We start from the raw sequence: 18,952 nt of genomic DNA on the forward strand, positions 1-18,952 counted from the left end.
ACCAGAATTTAATATTACTTTGTCATTAAAATTAAATGGTTAGGTATAGAGTTTTAGAGGCCATAGTTAATTTTTCTGGTTAATGTCCAGTAATGAGTTTCAAAATGTTTTAAAATGTTGACACCTAATCAGCCCTAGACATAAAAAAGTTTTACTGTAAAAATAAACATGCAAAATTAAGCTGATACGAACAAAGACTAATAACTGGTTAATCAAATAAGGAGACTCATACTGAATTGAAGCACACTGGAGCTAATTTTCAATAAAACTGGTTTACTTCAATAAATAAGATTTGGAAGCAAAGTAATAAAACTTAGCTGATACAACAGGCTTTGTAAGTTACTAGTTTGTTACTAAATGTTTTCAAGCAGATTACCGCCTAGTTATTTAAGTGTCCATAATTAGCTACTCTTATAATACTTCTATAATTAGTTCATCAGGAATTTCATCGATTCCATTATAACCAAGAAGACTGTTCTCTGCAGCTTCTGCCAATTCAGCATCTTCTGTAGCCTCCAAAATATAAGCATCATCAATGCCATTATCCCAGTCAGCATCAGAAAATGTACCTTTTGACGATGCACTAGAGGATGGTTCATGAGGATTCTTGGTTTCATTGTCCCTTGTTTCATCTGTTGTAAACTCCTCTTCCTTTAGTTCCAAAGTGGAGGGAGAATAGAGTAGGAAGAAAATACTGCTTATTCAGACAGAATGTATGATTTCACCATATAGTCGGTCTCTACTGAATTAAAGTATTCAGTTCAACAGATATTAAATTGAAAACACTGGATGATATTGTCTCCAATACAGTCACCATGGGGATGGGCTCACTGTTGCTGCCTTTGTGGCACACTCTTGAAACTCCAAATTTAGAAATGCCTGCAGTTCCTGTGGTACATTCTTTTCAGTGTACACAGATGGGGCTACAGCAAAGGTAAGACTGATTTTTTTAAAAAGTGGATAGTCTAGCTGAAGGCAAACTGGTTTTTAAAATGTATCTGCTATCTTAACATATTTCTCTATCTTTAAAGTATTTTAAAAATTAACATGGATTGAAAAAAGTTATGAAGAACAGTTTTGAGACAACTGTCGAAGTACGAGTATGGATTTGTATATTAAATAATGTATCAACATGAAATTTCCTGAATTTAATAATTTCACTATAGGTATGTAAGAATGTTCTTTAAGTATGTAGCTGGAGAATAAGAAGGATTTTGATGTCTGCAACTTATTCTGAAGAGATTTGTTATGAACTGAATGTTTATGTACCCCCATCCCCAAATTCATGAGGTTAAAATCCTAACCCTCAATGTGATGGTATTAGGAGGTACAATATGATGGTATTAGGAGGTGAGGTCTTTGGCAGGTAATTAGATCATGAGGGCAGAACCCTCATGAATGGGATTAGTGCCCCCTTATAAAAGACCACAGAGTGCTCTGTGATCCCTTCTACCAGGGAAGGACACAGTGAGAAGACAGCTCTCAATGACCCAGGAAGCTGACTTGAGTCTGCCAGCACCTTGATCTTGGACTGACTGAGAAATTTGTTTTTAAGTCACTCAGTCTAAGGTACTCTGTTATCGCAGCCTGAAATGCGTGTGGCCAAATGTTTAACAAGTCTAGAGGAAGGGCATACAGGAGGGTTCCTTGTTCTGCTGCAACATTTTTGTAGGTTGGAACTTCTTTTAAAACCAGATGAAGCAAGAAATGACAAGCAGAAATGACAAAGTATTAACTGTTAAAACTAAGTGACAGGTTTCTTATTTTAAATAAAGAGATAAATCCAAGCAGTGGTAATACTGTACACCAAAAATACTTTCAACTTGGCATTTCTGAGGTATTACTGGATAGGCAGGAAAAAAAATCAGAAACCACAAACATGCATCAAAATAACACTCAAAATGAACAAGGATAAAAGATTCTTCTTAGAGGCACAATTTAAAAAATCTTTTTGGTTATCTCTTTAGTTCACCAGAGAATCTGGCTATCAGCTATTTTATATCCAGCTCCTACAGATCAAGAATGAGATTTCTACCATTTCAGTATGAATTTCAGGAGACTTTTTAAAATCAAATTTAATAGGTACCAGTCAATTATCTAGACTGTAAACTCAAGCACTAATTCAGCTTGTAGCAGGTAACTTTCATTCTAACCATAACACTATAAACAAAAAGGCTGATTGATGTGGGGAAAAAAACACTAAAAAAGTCTAGAAAATAACATGACAAAAGAATACTTAATGAAAAGTTCTTGTAAAATATTAATAAGACCCCATATAAAAGTAGAGGGCAGTTACAGGCAGTCCATAATAGAAACACATAGTAAATCTGATGAAAGTTAAACTGCATTAGTAAGTGTAAATTAAAACACCTGAAATACCACTTTATGCCTACCAGGTTGGTAAAGATCAAAAGGCAAAAACAAGCAATGTTGGCAAGTGTAGGGTAATAGGTACTCCCATAAACTGAAATCTAATTTCCTGTCGTTTTTGGAGAGCAATTGGTAATATGTATGGAAAATATCTGTGATAGTTTAAGTAGGAAAAAAAGCCTACAATATAGTACGTATACTATATAGTATGTATACTATGACTAAAAAAACATGAGGGTACACAGATAACAAATTCTGGAAGATACAGACCACAACATTTACATCAGTTATCTGCATGGTCAAATTATAAGTGACGATACTTTTTTCCTTTTGTGCTTTATGTATTTTCTAATGTTTGTGTATAATGAATGTGAATTACTTGGGTAAATAAAAGTTTTAAAAAGAAATATTGGTTTGGCAATCTATATCCTTTGACACAGTTCTACTTCTAGAAATTCTTCTTAGAGTTTAAAGAAACAATATATTTTGTTATACTTTGTAAAGCAAAAAATGAGAAATTTATTAAATGTCTGAAACTGTTTAAATAGCTAGCTAGCTACATTAATTTCTTATGTAGCAGTAGGAAAAAATGAGGTTCGTGCTGAGATGAGACAATCACTACAACATATTCCTAAGTGAAAACAAGGTACAGAACAGGGTGTTTAAACAGTATCTGGACACACCTGGACACCATTAGCTCATTTACCATTATACCAAGAACTAGTTAGTAATGAGAAGGAAACTAAAAACTGCACTTACCTCTTTGAGAAGAAACAGGAGACGCACTTCAGCAGGTAATGGGAAACCTGAATCAGAAAAACAGTAGAACTATTATATAAATATCTAATTTTTACTTTGTGGTAAATGTAAAAATTAGTAACTCACAGTCAGATTTGAAGTTTTCTGCTTTACATATAGGGTCATGACATTTTTGATACCAAACTTCATTTTTCAGGTCAACCAAAATCCTTTACATTAAAAAAAGAAGAAAAAATTATTTACTATCTAGACTTGATAGAAAACAAAATTCAGCTACATGCCATTTACAAGAGATATGCCTAAGACTTAGAGATGGAGAAAAGTTAAAAAGTAAAAGGATGAAAATAGACATTAACTTGGCAAACCATGGTTGCCAAAAGTATCACACAAAATGAACTTCAGGGCAAAAATTACATACTGACAAAAGTTCCTCCGAGGAATATACCATTCCCAACTTCTATCCACCAAATGAGAGTCTCGAAATATGTGAGCAAAACTGACCATTTCAAGGGTAAACAAATCTTCAACCATAAATAAAGATTTTTTAAAAACTGTTCTTTTGGTAATTGATACAACTCCCCAAAACTCAGGATATCAAAAATTTGAGAATTTAAAACAATTATAAAAATTGACTATGCTAGGTACAACATGAATCATCAAATTTAAAAGTATTCATTCACACAACACATTCTCTGACCACAAAGCAAATTATTTAGAAATAAGCAACAAAAAGATAGCTAACTAAAACTCAGAAATTTAAAGTTTTTTTTTTTTCAGTATGCAGGCCTCTCACTGTTGTGGCCTCTCCTGTTGCGGAGCACAGACGGGACGCACAGGCTCAGCAGCCATGGCTCACGGGCCTAGCCGCTCCGCAGCATGTGGGATCCTCCAGGACTGGGTCACGAACCCTTGTCCCCTGCATCGGCAGGCAGACTCTCAACCACTGCGCCACCAGGGAAGCCCTAAAACATTTTTCTTAATAACCAAATGACTCAAGGAAAAACCATGATGGAAATTAGAATATGCTTAGAACTGAATGGAACTGAAATTACATATTAAAATATGTGAGGGGAATTCCCTGGCAGTCCAGTGGTTAGGATTCCAGGCTGTCACTGCCGAGGGCCCAGGTTCAATCCCTGGTCAGGGAACTACGATCCCACAAGATGCGTGGTGGGCAACCCCCCCCCAAAATAAATAAAAAATAAAATATGTGAAACAGAGCCAAAGTGATCTTTAGAAAGAAATTTAGAATTCTAAAAGCTTATTTACAAAAAAATGGCTAAACACAACTTACAGAAGTAACAGAATAAACCTTAATAAAGTAAAAGGCAGGAAGTAATAAAGAGCAAAAATTTAGAAAAATCAACAAGGACAAAATGTGAAGACTAATAAAATTCTTTCAAGATTAAACAAAAAGAGGTAAAGACATAAATGTTATTAGAAACTGAGATATAACTACAAATGCAAAATATACTAAAAATGTACTATTGTGAACTTTTTCCAGTAATGCTGAAAATTTTGGTAGAAGAGACAAAGTACTAGATAAGAATAAACCAAACCAAGCAAACTTAAAGTTACAGAAAACCTGAACAATCCTATAACCACTAAAAATTTTTTTTAATTTAACTAGTAAGGAAACAGAATTGTTAACAGTCTATGTGGTGTTGGGACATTTACCAAGGAGAGAAAAATGCTGGCAACCCAGTCTAATGGCCCCATAAACATTCCAATAGACTTCCTAATAAACAGACTAAAGCTACAGTTCCCAAACTACACCAAAGTGCCCCAGAGTGACGTAGGATATTTATCTTTCTAGGGAAACGGTGATACTACATCTGTCAAGCACCCCGCAGACTACCTGCTTGTAATTCATAGCTTCAATATATCACCTTTCTTCATTCCTTTCAGTGATGTCCTATCTTTGTAGAGCTGGGTTTTTTGGTGGTGGCTGTGACGAAAAGTACCATAAATGTGGAATGAGATGTGACAGTGCGGGTGGCAGTATCCAGCCTAATTCCAAGGTTTAAGAGTTCATGCAATGCTCAAAAGGACACACATCCCATTAATAATTACATTTAAGGAGGTTCAGAAGGTCCAACTTCCAGGTATAAATCAGTCAGTCATTGGGATATAATGTACACATGGTGACTATAGTTAATACTACTGTATTACATATTTGGAAACTGTTAAGAGTAAATCTTAAGTTCTCATCACAAAAAAACCAAAATTGTAACTGCATCTATCCATGGTGATGGATGTTAACTATTTAACTAGACTTACTGTGGAGATCATTTTGCAATCATGTTGTACACCTGAAGCTAATGTCAATTATACCTCAATTTTAAAAAATGAAATACAAATATTTTCTTTCAATTGATAAACATTATTTTTCAAAGAGCTACTAAATTATTAGGACAAATACTAAGTTCCTTGAAACTGATTAATAAACAAACTGTTAGGTATTTCTTTTGTCCTTGGAGCAATGTGAAAAAATTATTACAATACTAAGGGCAACATAACTGAGAAAGTCTGGGGACCAATGGCAATTTGCTAAGTTGAGAGTCCTTATCTACGTAGAATGTTCTTCGCAGGATGTTTCTGCATATGGTAAACAAACCTAGAGTCTGGATTTATGAGGCATGGCTCCCTGGACATGTCACACATGCTATGTAACTATGAATATAAAACACAGATGTTTCATAACCTCAAAGCTGCCTGCTATGTACAGTGACTGCTCACTTCTGCCTCAGCTTTCAACCTGAGTTTGAGAAAAGCATCCAGTGCAGGAAGGAGCCGGGTCACCGTTCCAGATGTCCCAGGCCTCACTCTGCTTCACCTGTGCCTTTGCTTCCTTATATCTTTAAAGCTACTAGTAAAGCTTATCATTGGGTAAGATCTCTGATTCGTATGAGTGAGGTTTGACAATCCAATCCTCAAATTTATTAGTAATCAGGGAAATTCAGATGAAAACCACAATACCATTTTAAACTCACCAGATTAGCAAAACAAATTTTTTAAATCTAACAATAATAAAGTTTTGGTAAGAATATGGATCAGTACAAAATCTGAAAACACTGCTGGTGTGAGTGTAAAGTAGCGTGACCATTTGGAAAAATAATTTATTATCTAATAAAATTAAATATGTGCATATTCTATGACACAGCAGTTCTAGTTTTAGAAATATTTTGAAAAACTTGCATATGTGCACTAAGTGATATATACAAGACTATTTGTAGCTTCACTGTTTATAGCAGCAAGCCAAATGTCCATAGTAGGACAATAGATGACCTGGTATATTTATATAATGACATCATATACAATGATGAAAACAAGAATAAGCAACAGCTACATGCTGCAGTACAGTATGAATGAACCTCACAAATACAATGTTGACCAAAAAAGCAAGTCAAAGGATGCAATTTACCTAAGATTCAAAAAAATGTAAAATGAAATAATACACTGTTTGGAGATACAAATATATATGGAAAAACCATAAAGAGAAGCAAGGGAAAGATTAACACAAAATCCAGGATAATAGCTATAATCTCTAAACAAACTGGGGCTGGGCCCACAAGGTACTTCTGAGGTTTAGATAAATTTTGTTTCTTATGGTGAGTGACAGATACGGCAAGTTATCATTTTAGTATTAGTTCTTAAAATGTACATATATCAATACATTATATACACACTTTTACATACATGATGTATCTCACAGTTAAGAGAAAGAATATTCTGTGGATACATAATACAACGTGGTAATTCTTCAGAAAGAAACATATAGCAACCTGAGTATCTCAAGAAGTTAAAAGATGATCATTGTATGATAATGATTTTCTGGCAAACTTTCATGCATAGAAAAAAGACTAGAAAGATACACCAAAATCTTAACCATAGATATTACTGGTTCTGGGACTATGGGTGGTCTTTTCTTTTGTGTTTTTCTGTTATAGCTTTCTGCACTGAGCATATAGTTTTTAAAGTTTTTTTTCTTTACTGAATTAATCTACATATATAGTATAGCACTGAATAATAATATCTAAGATGTTTTCCGGCTTTGTAACAAAAGCTTCATGATCATTTTCTCACATCTAGCCCATGTGCTATAAAAGCTTGATATATCAAAGTCTGAGCTTTGACATTATGTATTAAAACAACAAAATTTCTCACATAATAAATGATAACTACTGGGTTTCTATTTTATCCCTATTCTAAATATTTCCTTATATGATTTAAAATTCTTATGGTTTTACTTCTTCCTTTACTTCCTCTCCTTTTGCCAGGGGCATTTAAAAGAAAACTCTTAAAAACAGGGCCTGGCATATACAGCAAGCACCCAATAAATACTAGTTCCCTTCTATACCATTCTTTGTCTTGAACATGTTAACATAACCTTAAATCCAATTCTTAAACACTGACGGAGTAGTTTCCTTCTGGTCCAAATTTGCTCACTTTTGATTTAGACTCCATAGGTGTCAAGGGCCAATGGCTACTACCTCTCATTTCTTTCTAGCCACACTTAATTCTACTTTAGTTTCCTCAAAATTTTACTATTTAAGGGATTATTTTACCAAATAAAGTACAAATAAAGATATGTGCTAGAGGCAAGGTAATAAGAAACTCAAATATTAAAAAACACAAACCAGGGCTTCCCTGGTGGCGCAGTGGTTGGGAATCTGCCTGCTAATGCAGGGGACACGGGTTCGAGCCATGGTCTGGGAGGATCCCATATGCTGCAGAGCAACTAGGCCATGAGCCACAACTACTGAGCCTGCACATCTGGAGCCTGTGCTCTGCAACGAGAGGCTGCGATAGTGAGAGGCCTGCACACCGCGATGAAGAGTGGCCCCCGCTTGCCACAACTAGAGAAAGCCGTCACACAGAGACGAAGACCCAACACAGCAAAATTAAATAAACTCCTAAAAAAAAAAAACACAAACCAAATATACATTGAATTACAACTAAATCTATTATAACAAAATCACTTTTATATTCTCATCTTTAAAAATTATAAACATTTAAAATATAATACTGGTTAAACACACAGAACTCAAACAATATTACTTACATGATATTATTACTCTTGTGGGCTCTTCCAATGTTTTCACACCAGCGGTATTTACAAATATCATAAACCAATAATTCTTCTGGGAAAAAGTAGTTCCAGCGCCGAATTCCTGAACCACAAATAATGTTTCTAAAGATATTATTATTGTATCTTATAACAGTTAATTAAGAATAAGACTGTTTACCTCCTTTAGTGCCATTTTTATTCACCAACAAGAGAACAAATTGATCAATTTCAGGGTAAGGTGAACACTGAAAACCTTCAATGGTTTCTACTGCAACAAAAAGAAAAATTAATTATAAATCATAACGGCTAAAACATGAGGAGTTAAATTTTAAGTTGTTTAGTACAACCAGGGGTTTTGCAACCTGCCCCTGCCAGTTCGTTTTGGGTTTTTTTGGCCTTCTCTGCAATTTGTCTTTTAGTCAGTCATGGATTCTTACAAGGAAGCAGGTAAAATTCAGACCTCTCAATTAAATTTTAGCTAATCTGCATAAAAAGCATTTAGTATCACTTCAGTTGCTTGCTTCATTCTGATAAAGAGAAAAGCAGTCCCTTGCATCCAGGAGCTGTCCTAGTATTATCATTGAGGCCTTGGTGTTGCTACAAGCTGGCTGGGGACTCACAGCTCAGCCCTGGTGTTCTCCTATTAATCATAAACTATTTCACAGAACTTCAACATCAGATAAGGTCACTCTGTGGCCATGATGATTCAAGACATAAATGAACACCACTCTGTAATCATGTGTGAACACAGACAAAACATGAACATTTTCCAAACCACAAAAATGACCAAGCGCCCACCTATCTTGTCTAATGTAAGTAGCTGCTCCTCCTTTGCCAATTGTAGCTTTAGTCTCTCTGTAGTCGGCCTTCCTTCTAGATAAGATTTATCAAGATATTTAATCATAAAATTGTCACCGACAGCACCCAATTCAAAACAAACACACTTCCTTGGAGACTTCAAAAGCATCTAACTCAAGCCTGAATCCTATAAGTCCTTTCTAACACCCTTTTACTGAGATGCCCTCAGTTTCCTATGGTGTGCATTCTCCACCGTGTTGACCAGTAATAAACTCAGCTTACCACAGGTGTGTTCTCCAGTGCTCTTTAGCTGTAGAGCACTGACATTCATTATATTTTCTAAGACTCTAATGGAATAATTAAAAATAATTTACTTAAAATCTTACTTAAATTTAAAGACAGAATACTCTTCTTAAAATAAAGCCCAATTTCACTTACAAAAATAGTACACATAATTTAAGAAATTTTAGAAAATATATTACAGCAGAAATGAGAGGAATGTCTAGAAATAACTGTTAAACAACCAGAGGAAAATAAACATAAGAAAATGTTATCCATATTTTTAAAATAAACCTGTGATCATACCTCACATATAATTTTGAGTCTTAACGTCATAAATGGGCATTTTTCATATTATATAGGCTTTATAAATTTAAATCAAATGACTACAGAGTATTTTACAGTATGTAACCAATCCCATTTTGTTGTACATTTAAATTTTCAGTTTCACTACTATAAATAATGATAGACCAAAATATGTGTATAAAAATATTTACTGGAGAGTTTATATATATCTTAGAAAAAAATCTATATTTTCTTCAGTACAGGAATGAAGAACACATAGATTTTGTGAAAAATTATATGGCCATTAAAAGAATGCAGGGCTTCCCTGGTGGCGCAGTGGTTGAGAGTCCACCTGCCGATGCAGGGGACACGAGTTCGTGCCCTGGTCCGGGAAGATCCCACATGCCACAGAGCGGCTGGGCCCGTGAGCCATGGCCGCTGAGCCTGCGCGTCCGGAGCCTGTGCTCCACAACGGGAGAGGCCACAACAGTGAGAGGCCCGCATACCGCAGAAAAAAAAAAAAAGAATGCAGAAGCTCTCCATATACAGGAAATATAGGAAAAGCTCTGCTGGGTTAAATAGGCAGTTATTAACAGTGGTTACCCATCTCTGATTGTGGACAGAGGGGTGAAGATAACTTTGTTTTTTCATTTTAATATGTGCTTTTTATATAAACAATCTACATTTTCATATTTTTCCCCAAAATACCATAAAATGAAAATTAGTAAAGAAGCTTTAAAATACATCAATTTTTATACTTTTTCCATTTTGGATAGAAACCCAGTTGTTCTGAAGGATCAGTACATATGAATACTTAAGATTTAAGATTTATAAGCAAAATAAATTTTGCATCCTTAAATTTTCATAGGAAATTGTTTTCTTAAAATTACCTGAAGTACTGGTATGGTTAAAATTCTCAACTCGTTGTTTATTTTGAGATATATCACATGTCAGAATTCGTAAAGTATCTGAGAATCTGAAGAAGAAAATATGTACAACAAAAAGTAACAATATATATTAGAATTAAAGAGACGTGACTACCAAAAGGACACAATTTCAAATAGTTTCATAATAAAATCCTTTGTTCAAGAGATAACTGTTCTAGGATATTTATGCCACATTTGCCTACAAAAGCACCAATCCAACCCATACAAAAAAATAGTTTGGCGATCATTTGAAACTGATGCTTTCCTCTACTACAGAGTAAATCAGAAGACACTAGGACTGCTGAAGCTGCAGAATGAACTATTCCCCAAACATACAGAGCCTTTGAAATTTATGTTAACAAAGTCTGGATAATAAGAAGAAAAAGAGAGGGATGAAATCAAAGGGAAAATAGATTAAAATTAACTGAAAGCAAAAATACATTCATAAAGAATTTAGCCTTTATTTCAGGAAGAAAAATACCTGATATTTAGTTGGATACACAAATGACAATTAAGATAACTCTACTCAGTAGAAGAACTCTCCACTTCTGTAAACTTAACATTGAAACTACAAAAGAAATGAGATTTGGTAATCAGGAGATTACCTGTACTTCAGGCTGTTATTAGAGACTAACTGTGTTGCTTTTCCCATACATGACAGAATATGACCTTATTCTGGTGCCAGCAACAGTGGGGAGCAAGAATCATGTAATTTTTAGGACCATGCTACCTCTAGAATCTCAGATATGACGAATAATTAACATTTATTGAGCAGAGACCATGTGCCAGGCACTGTTGTAAGCACATACATACAGCTCTTATTTAATCCTCACGACTCCATGAAATAGATGTTAATATTATTTCCATTTTAAAGGTAAGGAAACTAAGACTTTGATGTTACTTCTAAGATTTGTTATGAAAACTCAAATAGTCCATAAATATATAGAGAAAAACAACACATCTTCCCACCCTCCTAACTGCTATCAAATCAACATTTGGACACAACTTGCCCTATGGCAGTGTATTTTAAGTATTTTTATTAAAATTTGTCTCTATGGAATTTCTCTTTAAACTTATATGTAAGAAAGGCAAAAAGGAGAAGAATCAGAACAAGTTAATTCAGCGAGGCAATTCAGCCTGACCTTTAACCACATGTCCTACACTAACAAAAATTGCCAGCCCAGAGTGAAGGGGAATAAAGGCATATACTTCTGTTGAAAGATGTCTTTCACACTTTTTAAAAATGACCAAAACATGGGAATTTAAATGTTCAGTAACAGAACTGACAATAGAGTATATCAGTATAATGGAAAATTATACAGACATCAACAATTTTATTTACAATTTACTGTTGGTAATTATTAACTTGACAAATATTCATGACATAATGTTGAGTGGATAAAACAGGTGACATAACAATATAAATAATGATCTCAAGAAATATGTTTTAAATGAAGGAGCTATGTAAATTTTATTTCTGTATGTGCATATATAAAAAGAAAATTAAATGTTAACAGTAATTACATTTCCAAATGCAATACAAGTCATTTTTCATTTTTATAGAATCATTTTTAAAAACTGGAAAATATATCAAATATAATCATAAAAGGATATAAAGAGAAAAATGGTTAAAAAGAACTTTTACTATTATTATTTACTGGACAAAAAAGAACAGTTAACGTAGAATTTTAAGAAATGACTTTCTTTTACTCAAGATATAAAAAATTTATACAATTCACATTTTAGTAATATACAGTACCGTTCACTGCTTAATAAATATTCATGAACACACAATGATTTAATTCTGGTCCTGTATACCTGACATTGCTGACCAAAGAAGAGAGGAAATATTGATTTTCTTTGGAAATATTCTCCGATTGTACAGGATAAAATTTGTTATCTTCAGCAACCTCCAAAGGCACATACTTTCCTATTTTTGATGATTTATACAGTCGAAAGTTTCTATTTCTTGTATAAACTCCTATATCAAAAATTAATAAAACAATATGAATGCATGTTTTCAGTGATTTGTTTTTATAGTCAGCAAATATTAAGTTAATTCTGTATAGTATTATTAGAAAAAACACCTGGTTATTGTTCAAGATAGTGACGTAGGAAGATCCTGAACTCACCTTCTCCCAGGGACACACTGAATCTACAGCTATACATGGAACAATTTCCTGTGGAAAAAAATCTGAAAACCGAATGGCCCCTTCACATCAGACAAACGAGAGAGAACTCACACGGAAGCAGACAGGAAAGGCTGAGAGGCACTCTCACCATAAACCCCACCCCAGGCACGGCAGCACAGTCAGAAGGGAACGCAAACCCGGAACTTCTCCCCAAGGCGTACAGGTTCATACCCCACATCAGGCACCCCAACTTTTAATACCAGCACCTGAGAGATGAGCCCTTCAAACACCTGGATTTGAAGACCAACTTGGCTCACACCCATGAGACCCACAGGACCATGAAAACTGAAAACGGCTCTTAAAGGGCTCACATGCAGACTCACCTGCCCCAGGGTCAAGTGCAGAAGCAGCCCATTGAAAAGCACCCATTCGTTATGTGAAAGAGACTCATTTACTAATTTTAAAGCACTGGTCTGAGGGGCAAGGTCCTGTTGGGATATTCTCTAAGGATGGAGGCTGGTGGGTGCCTCCTTCCTGCTCTCCTTCTGCCTTGCTAAAGCTGGAGGGAGCCATCTTTCTTTTTTACTTTATCAGCAGGTACCGTCTTCATACCACCCCTCTGCCTTGCTCCAGCAGTGGGTGCCATCTTTGTGCTCTCCCTCTGCCATGATCCAGAGTGCCAGTAGCTCCCAGAGGGGAGCTTCTACACACATCTGCTGCCCTGGTTTTCACAGCTGGTGACACACTTTCTGTGGCTACCATCCAGATACCCCCTGATCTCCTGGCTCTAGAGGTTAGGGAAGCTTGTGATCCTGGGTCCCATGGAGCTGTAACAATCAAGAGACAGCTCTTTGTAGACTACCACTCCCAGAGTACTGCACAGACAGCAGACTTAAACACACCTCCAGTCTTTCTAACAAAGAGGCCTATTTGCTTGTCCTGGAGCTTAGGGGCTCTTAGGGAATGGAGGCCAGTGGACACCATCTTGGCACTCTCCCTCCACCTCACTACAGCTCACCAGTATCTCAGAAAGGAGCTTATACACTCATTTGGAGCCCCAAATTTTGTGACTCCTGCCCAGCCAGACTGCCTGGCTCTGGTGACCAGCAGGGCTTAGGTTTGTGGTCCCACAGGAGTGTACATATTTGCATTTTTTAAAAGCTGCTGCCTGAAGGTCTGGTTTCCAATCAGCTTGAATCTAGGTGCTGACTGAGATCCTCCCCTTGGGGCACTGACTGCTCTTGGCACACACTCAGTTACCAGGAAATATTAAAAATATAATGGGGGCTTCCCTGGTGGCGCAGTGGTTGGGAGTCTGCCTGCCGATGCAGGGGACACGGGTTCGTGCCCCGGTCCGGGAAGATCCCACATGCCGCGGAGCAGCTAGGCCCATGAGCCATGGCCGCTGGGCCTGTGCGTCCAGAGCCTGTGCTTCACAACGGGAGAGGCCACAACAGTGAGAGGTCCGCATACCGCAAAAAAAAAAAAAAAGTGTATATATATATGTATATGTATATATATATATATATATAAAATAGGCTGCTTGGACAAGCACAGAGGTTTGTGACAACATGAGCTGAGACACGACTGAATGATAAAGTTCATCTTCTACACAAGGCCAACCCTTCAAGACTGGGAGAAGTGGCTGTTGCATCTAATGGGTAGAAACCAACACGGAGAGTCAAGCAAAATGAAGAAACAGAGGAATATATTCCAAATGAAAGAACAAGATAAAACCTCAGGGGAAAAATCTTAATGAAACAGAGAAAAGTAACTCACCTGATAAAGAGTTCAAAATAATGGTCATAAAGATGCTTGCTGAACTCAGGAAAGAATGGAGGAACACGATGAGAACTTCAACAAAGAGAAAATATAAGAAAGTACCAAACATAAATCAAAGAACTGAAGAATACCGTAAGTGAACTGAAAAATACACTAAAGGGGTTCTACGGCAGACTAGATGAAGGAAAAGAGAGGATCAGTGAACTCGAACACAGGGCAGAGGAACTCACCCAATCAGAGCAGCAAAAAAAGAAAAGAATGGAAAAAAAAGTGAAGACTGCTTAAGGGATTTATGGGACAACATCAAGCAGACTAACATTCACATTAAAGGAGTCCTAGAGGAAAAAAAAGAGACAGAGACAGAAAGGAAAAGAAGACTTATTTGAAGAAATAATGGCTGAAAACACCCCTAACCTGGGGAAGGAAACGGACATACAGATACAGGAAGCCCAGAGAGTTCCAAATAAGATCAATCCAAAGAGACCCATACCAAGACACATTATAATTAAAATGCCAAAAGTTAAAGGGAGAGAATCTTAAAGTAGCAAGAGAAAAAACTTGTTACATACAAGGGAACCCCCATAAGACTATTACCCCAGAAGGGAGTGGTATGATATATTCAATCTGGCCAACATAAAAAAAAATTTCCAACCAAGAATACTCTACCTGAAGTTATCATTTATAATTGAAGGAGAGAGAAAGTTTCCCAGATAAAGGCTAAAGGAGTTCACCACCACACCACTAAACCAGCCTTGTAAAAATATTAAAGGGACTTCCTTAAACTGAAAAAATAAAAGGGGTGTTAATTAGTAACAAGAAAACATATGGGGACTTCCCTGGTAGTCCAGTGGTAAAGAATTCACCTTCCAATGCCGGGGATGCAGGTTCTCTGGTCAGGGAACTAAGACCCACATGCTGCAGGGCAACTAAGCCCACGTGTGCTGCAACTTCTGAGCTCACGCACCCAAACAGAGAGCCTGCGTACTGCAAACTATAGAGCCTACACACTCTGGAACCTGAGCACCAGAACTACAGAGCCCACGTGCCCTGGAGCCTGCACGCCACAACTAGAGAGAGAAAACCCACATGCCACAACTAGAGAGAAGCCCGCACACCACAATCAAAGATCCCACATGCCTCAACAAAGATCCTGCATGCCATAACTAAGACCTGACACGCCAAAAATAAATAAATAAATCTTTTTTTTTTTAAAATGAAAGTATAAATCTCACTGGTAAAGATAAATATATAGTAAAGGTGGTGGATTAAGACTTATAAAACTAGGGACTTCCCTGGTGGCACAGTGGTTAAGAATCCCCCTGCCAATGCAGGGACATGGGTTCAAGCCCTGGTCTGGGAAGATCCCACATGCCACAGAGCAACTAAGCCCATGCGCCACAACTACTGAGCCTGCACTCTAGAGCCTATCAGCCACAACTACTGAGCCCACATGCCACAGCTACTGAAGCCCACACGCCTAGAGTCCATGCTCCACAACAAGAGAAGCCACCGCAATGAGAAGCCCACGCACCACAACAAAGAGTAGCCCCCACTCACCGCAACTAGAGGAAGCCCGCGCACAGCAACGAAGACCCAACGCAGCCAAAAAAATTAAATAATTGTTATCAACTTAAAATAGACTGTTATAAGTTATATGCAAGCCTCATGGTAACCACAAAGTAAAAACCTATAGTAGATAATACACAAAATGACAAAAGGAAACTAAGTACACCACTAGAAAAGTCATCAAACCACAAAGGGAGAGAGCAAGAGAAGTAGAAGGGAACAGAGGAACTACAAAACAGCAGAAAACTATTAACAATATGGCAATAAGTACATACCTATCAATAATTAAGTGTAAATGGACTAAATTCTCCAATCAAAAGATACAGAGTGGCTAAATGAATAAAAAAACAAGACTGGGCTTCCCTGGTGGCACAGTGGTTGAGAATCTGCCTGCCAATGCAGGCAACACGGGTTCGAGCCCTGGTCTGGGAAGATCCCACATGCCGCGGAGCAACCAAGCCCATGAGCCACAACTACTGAGCCTGCGCGTCTGGAGCCTGTGCTCCGCAACGAGAGGCCGTGATAGTGAGAGGCCCCTGCACCGCGATGAAGAGTGGCCCCTGCCTGCCGCAACTAGAGAAAGCGCTCGCACAGAAACGAAGACCCAACACAACCAAAAATAAAAATAAATTAAAAAAAAAAAAGATTCCACATCTTCGCCCAACGTTGGCTTTCCTTTAAAAAACAAACAAAAAAGCAAAACAAGACCTATCTATATGCTGCCTACAAGAGATGCACTTCAGACATAAGGATACACACAGGCTGAAAGTGAAGGGGTAAAAAAAGATATTCCGAACAAAGAGAAGCAAAAAGAAAGCTGGAATAGCTATACTTGTATCAGACAAAACAGACTTAAAACAAAGACTGTAATGAGACAAAGAAGAGCATTACATAATGATAACTGATAAAGGGGTCAATACAAGAAAAGGACATTTTTTTTTTTTTTAAGAAAAGGACATTTGTAAATACTTATATACACCCAACATAGGACCATCTAAATATATAAAGCAAATATTAACAAACCTAAAGGGAGAAATAGACAGCAATACAATAATAGTAGAAAAATTTAATACCCCACTTACATCAGTGGATAGAGCATCCAGAAAGAAAATCAGTAACGAAATATTAGCCTTAAAGGACACATTAGATCAGATGGACTTTACAGAACATTCCATTCAAAAGCAACAGAATACACATTCTTCTGAAATGCACATGGAACCGTCTCCAGGACAGATCATATGTTAGGCCACAGCAAGTCTTAACAAATTTAAGAAGACTGAAATCACATCAAGCATCTTTTCTGACCACAGCGGTGTGAAACTAAAAATTAATTACAAGAAGAAAACTGGAAAATTCACTTGTATGTGGAGATTAAATAACATGCTAATGAGTAAACAATGGGTCAACAAAAAGGAGAAATAAAAAAATACCTTGAGATAAAAGAAAATGGAAACACAACATACCAAAATGTACAGGATGCAACAAAAGCAGTTCTAAGAGGGAAGTTAACAGTGATATAGGCCTACCTCAAGAAACAAGAAAAATCTCAAATAAACAATCTAAAATTATACATCAAGGAACTAGAAAAATAAAACCAAATGAAGCCCAAAGTTAGTAGACAGAAAGAAATAAAAGATCAGAGCAGAAACAAATAGAGACTAAAAAAAAAAAAAAAAAAAAAAAAGATCAATGAAACCAAGAGCTGGTTCTTTGAAAAGATAAACAAAATTGATAAACCTTAGGTAGATTCACCAAGAAAAAGAGAGGACTCATATAAATAAAATCAGAAATGAAAGAGGAGACGTTACAACTGACACAAAGGATCATAAGAGACTACCATGAATAATTATATGACAACAAATAGGACAACCTAGAGTAAATGAATAAATTCCTAGAAGCATACAACCTGCCAAGACTGAATCATGAAGAAATCGAAAATCTGAATGGACCAAGTACTAGTAAGGACACTGAATCAGTAAACAAAAACCTCCCAACAAAGCAAAGTCTAGGATCAGATGGCTTCAAATGTGAATTCTATCAAAGATTCAAAGAATACTAATCCTTCTCAAACTCTTACAAAAAATAGAAGAGGGAACATGTCCAAACTTACTTTACAAGACCAAAATTCCCCGAGAGCAAAACTAGACAAGGATACCATAAGAAAACTACAGGCCAATATCACTGATGAACATAGATCAAAAAATCCTCAACAAAATATTAGCAAACCAACTTGAACACTACATTAAAAGGATCACATACCATGATCAAGTGGGATTTATTCCAGGGATGCAAGGACAGTCCAACAACCACAAGTCAATCAATGTGATGTAACAACACATTAACAAATGAAGGATAAAAATCATATGATCTCAACAGATGCAGAAAAAGCATTTGACAAAATTCGACATCCGCTTACAATAAAAACTTTCAATAAAGCGGATACAGAGGAAACATACCTCAACATAAAGGCCACATATGACAAGTCCACAATTAGAAATACTCAGCAGTGAAAAACTGAAAGCTTTTCCTCTAAGATCAGGAAAAAGACAAGGACGCACACTCTCGCCATTTTTATTCAATGTAGTATTGGAAGTCCTAGCCACAGCACTTGGGCAGGAAAAGAAAGAAAAAAGGCATCCAAATTGTAAAGGAAGAAGTAAAACGATCATTGTTTGCAGATATATTGTATACTTGATATTATACAGGTCTGCCTCAACTAACAACTGGTTACATCCCAACAAATAAGCTGAAAACGCATTTAATACACCTAACCTACTGAATATCATAGCTTAGCCTAGCCTATATTAAATGTGCTCAGAACACTTACATTAGTTGGGCAAAATCATCTAACACAAAGCCTATTCTGTAATAAAGCACTGAATACCTCATGTAATTTATTGAATAGTATATTGAAAGTAAAAAGAACAGAATGGCTGTCTGGATACAAAATGATTGTGACTGATCTTATCACCTGACTGCATGGC

General features: G+C 36.5%; 1 protein-coding gene across 3 annotated transcripts in view; it reads right to left on the reverse strand.

Annotated features, from left to right (window-relative positions):
• Positions 1-411: 411 nt before the first annotated feature.
• Positions 412-18,952, reverse strand: part of PRIMPOL (primase and DNA directed polymerase) — a 33,829-nt gene continuing 15,288 nt past the window's right edge. The window contains exons 6-12 of one of the 3 annotated variants that reach the window (XM_065899952.1): positions 12,307-12,469; positions 10,453-10,538; positions 8,379-8,465; positions 8,195-8,303; positions 3,256-3,338; positions 3,130-3,176; positions 412-651 (exon numbers count right to left, since the gene is read on the reverse strand). In XM_065899952.1, coding sequence (XP_065756024.1) covers positions 412-651; positions 3,130-3,176; positions 3,256-3,338; positions 8,195-8,303; positions 8,379-8,465; positions 10,453-10,538; positions 12,307-12,469 — 815 coding nt within the window. Of the gene's footprint in view, positions 652-3,129; positions 3,177-3,255; positions 3,339-8,194; positions 8,304-8,378; positions 8,469-10,452; positions 10,539-12,306; positions 12,470-18,952 lie in introns of all 3 variants that reach the window. The other 2 variants (XM_065899951.1, XM_065899953.1) reach the window with 2 other exon arrangements.

Source organism: Phocoena phocoena, chromosome 21 (genome assembly GCF_963924675.1).
Source record: "Phocoena phocoena chromosome 21, mPhoPho1.1, whole genome shotgun sequence".
NCBI lineage: Eukaryota > Metazoa > Chordata > Mammalia > Artiodactyla > Phocoenidae > Phocoena > Phocoena phocoena.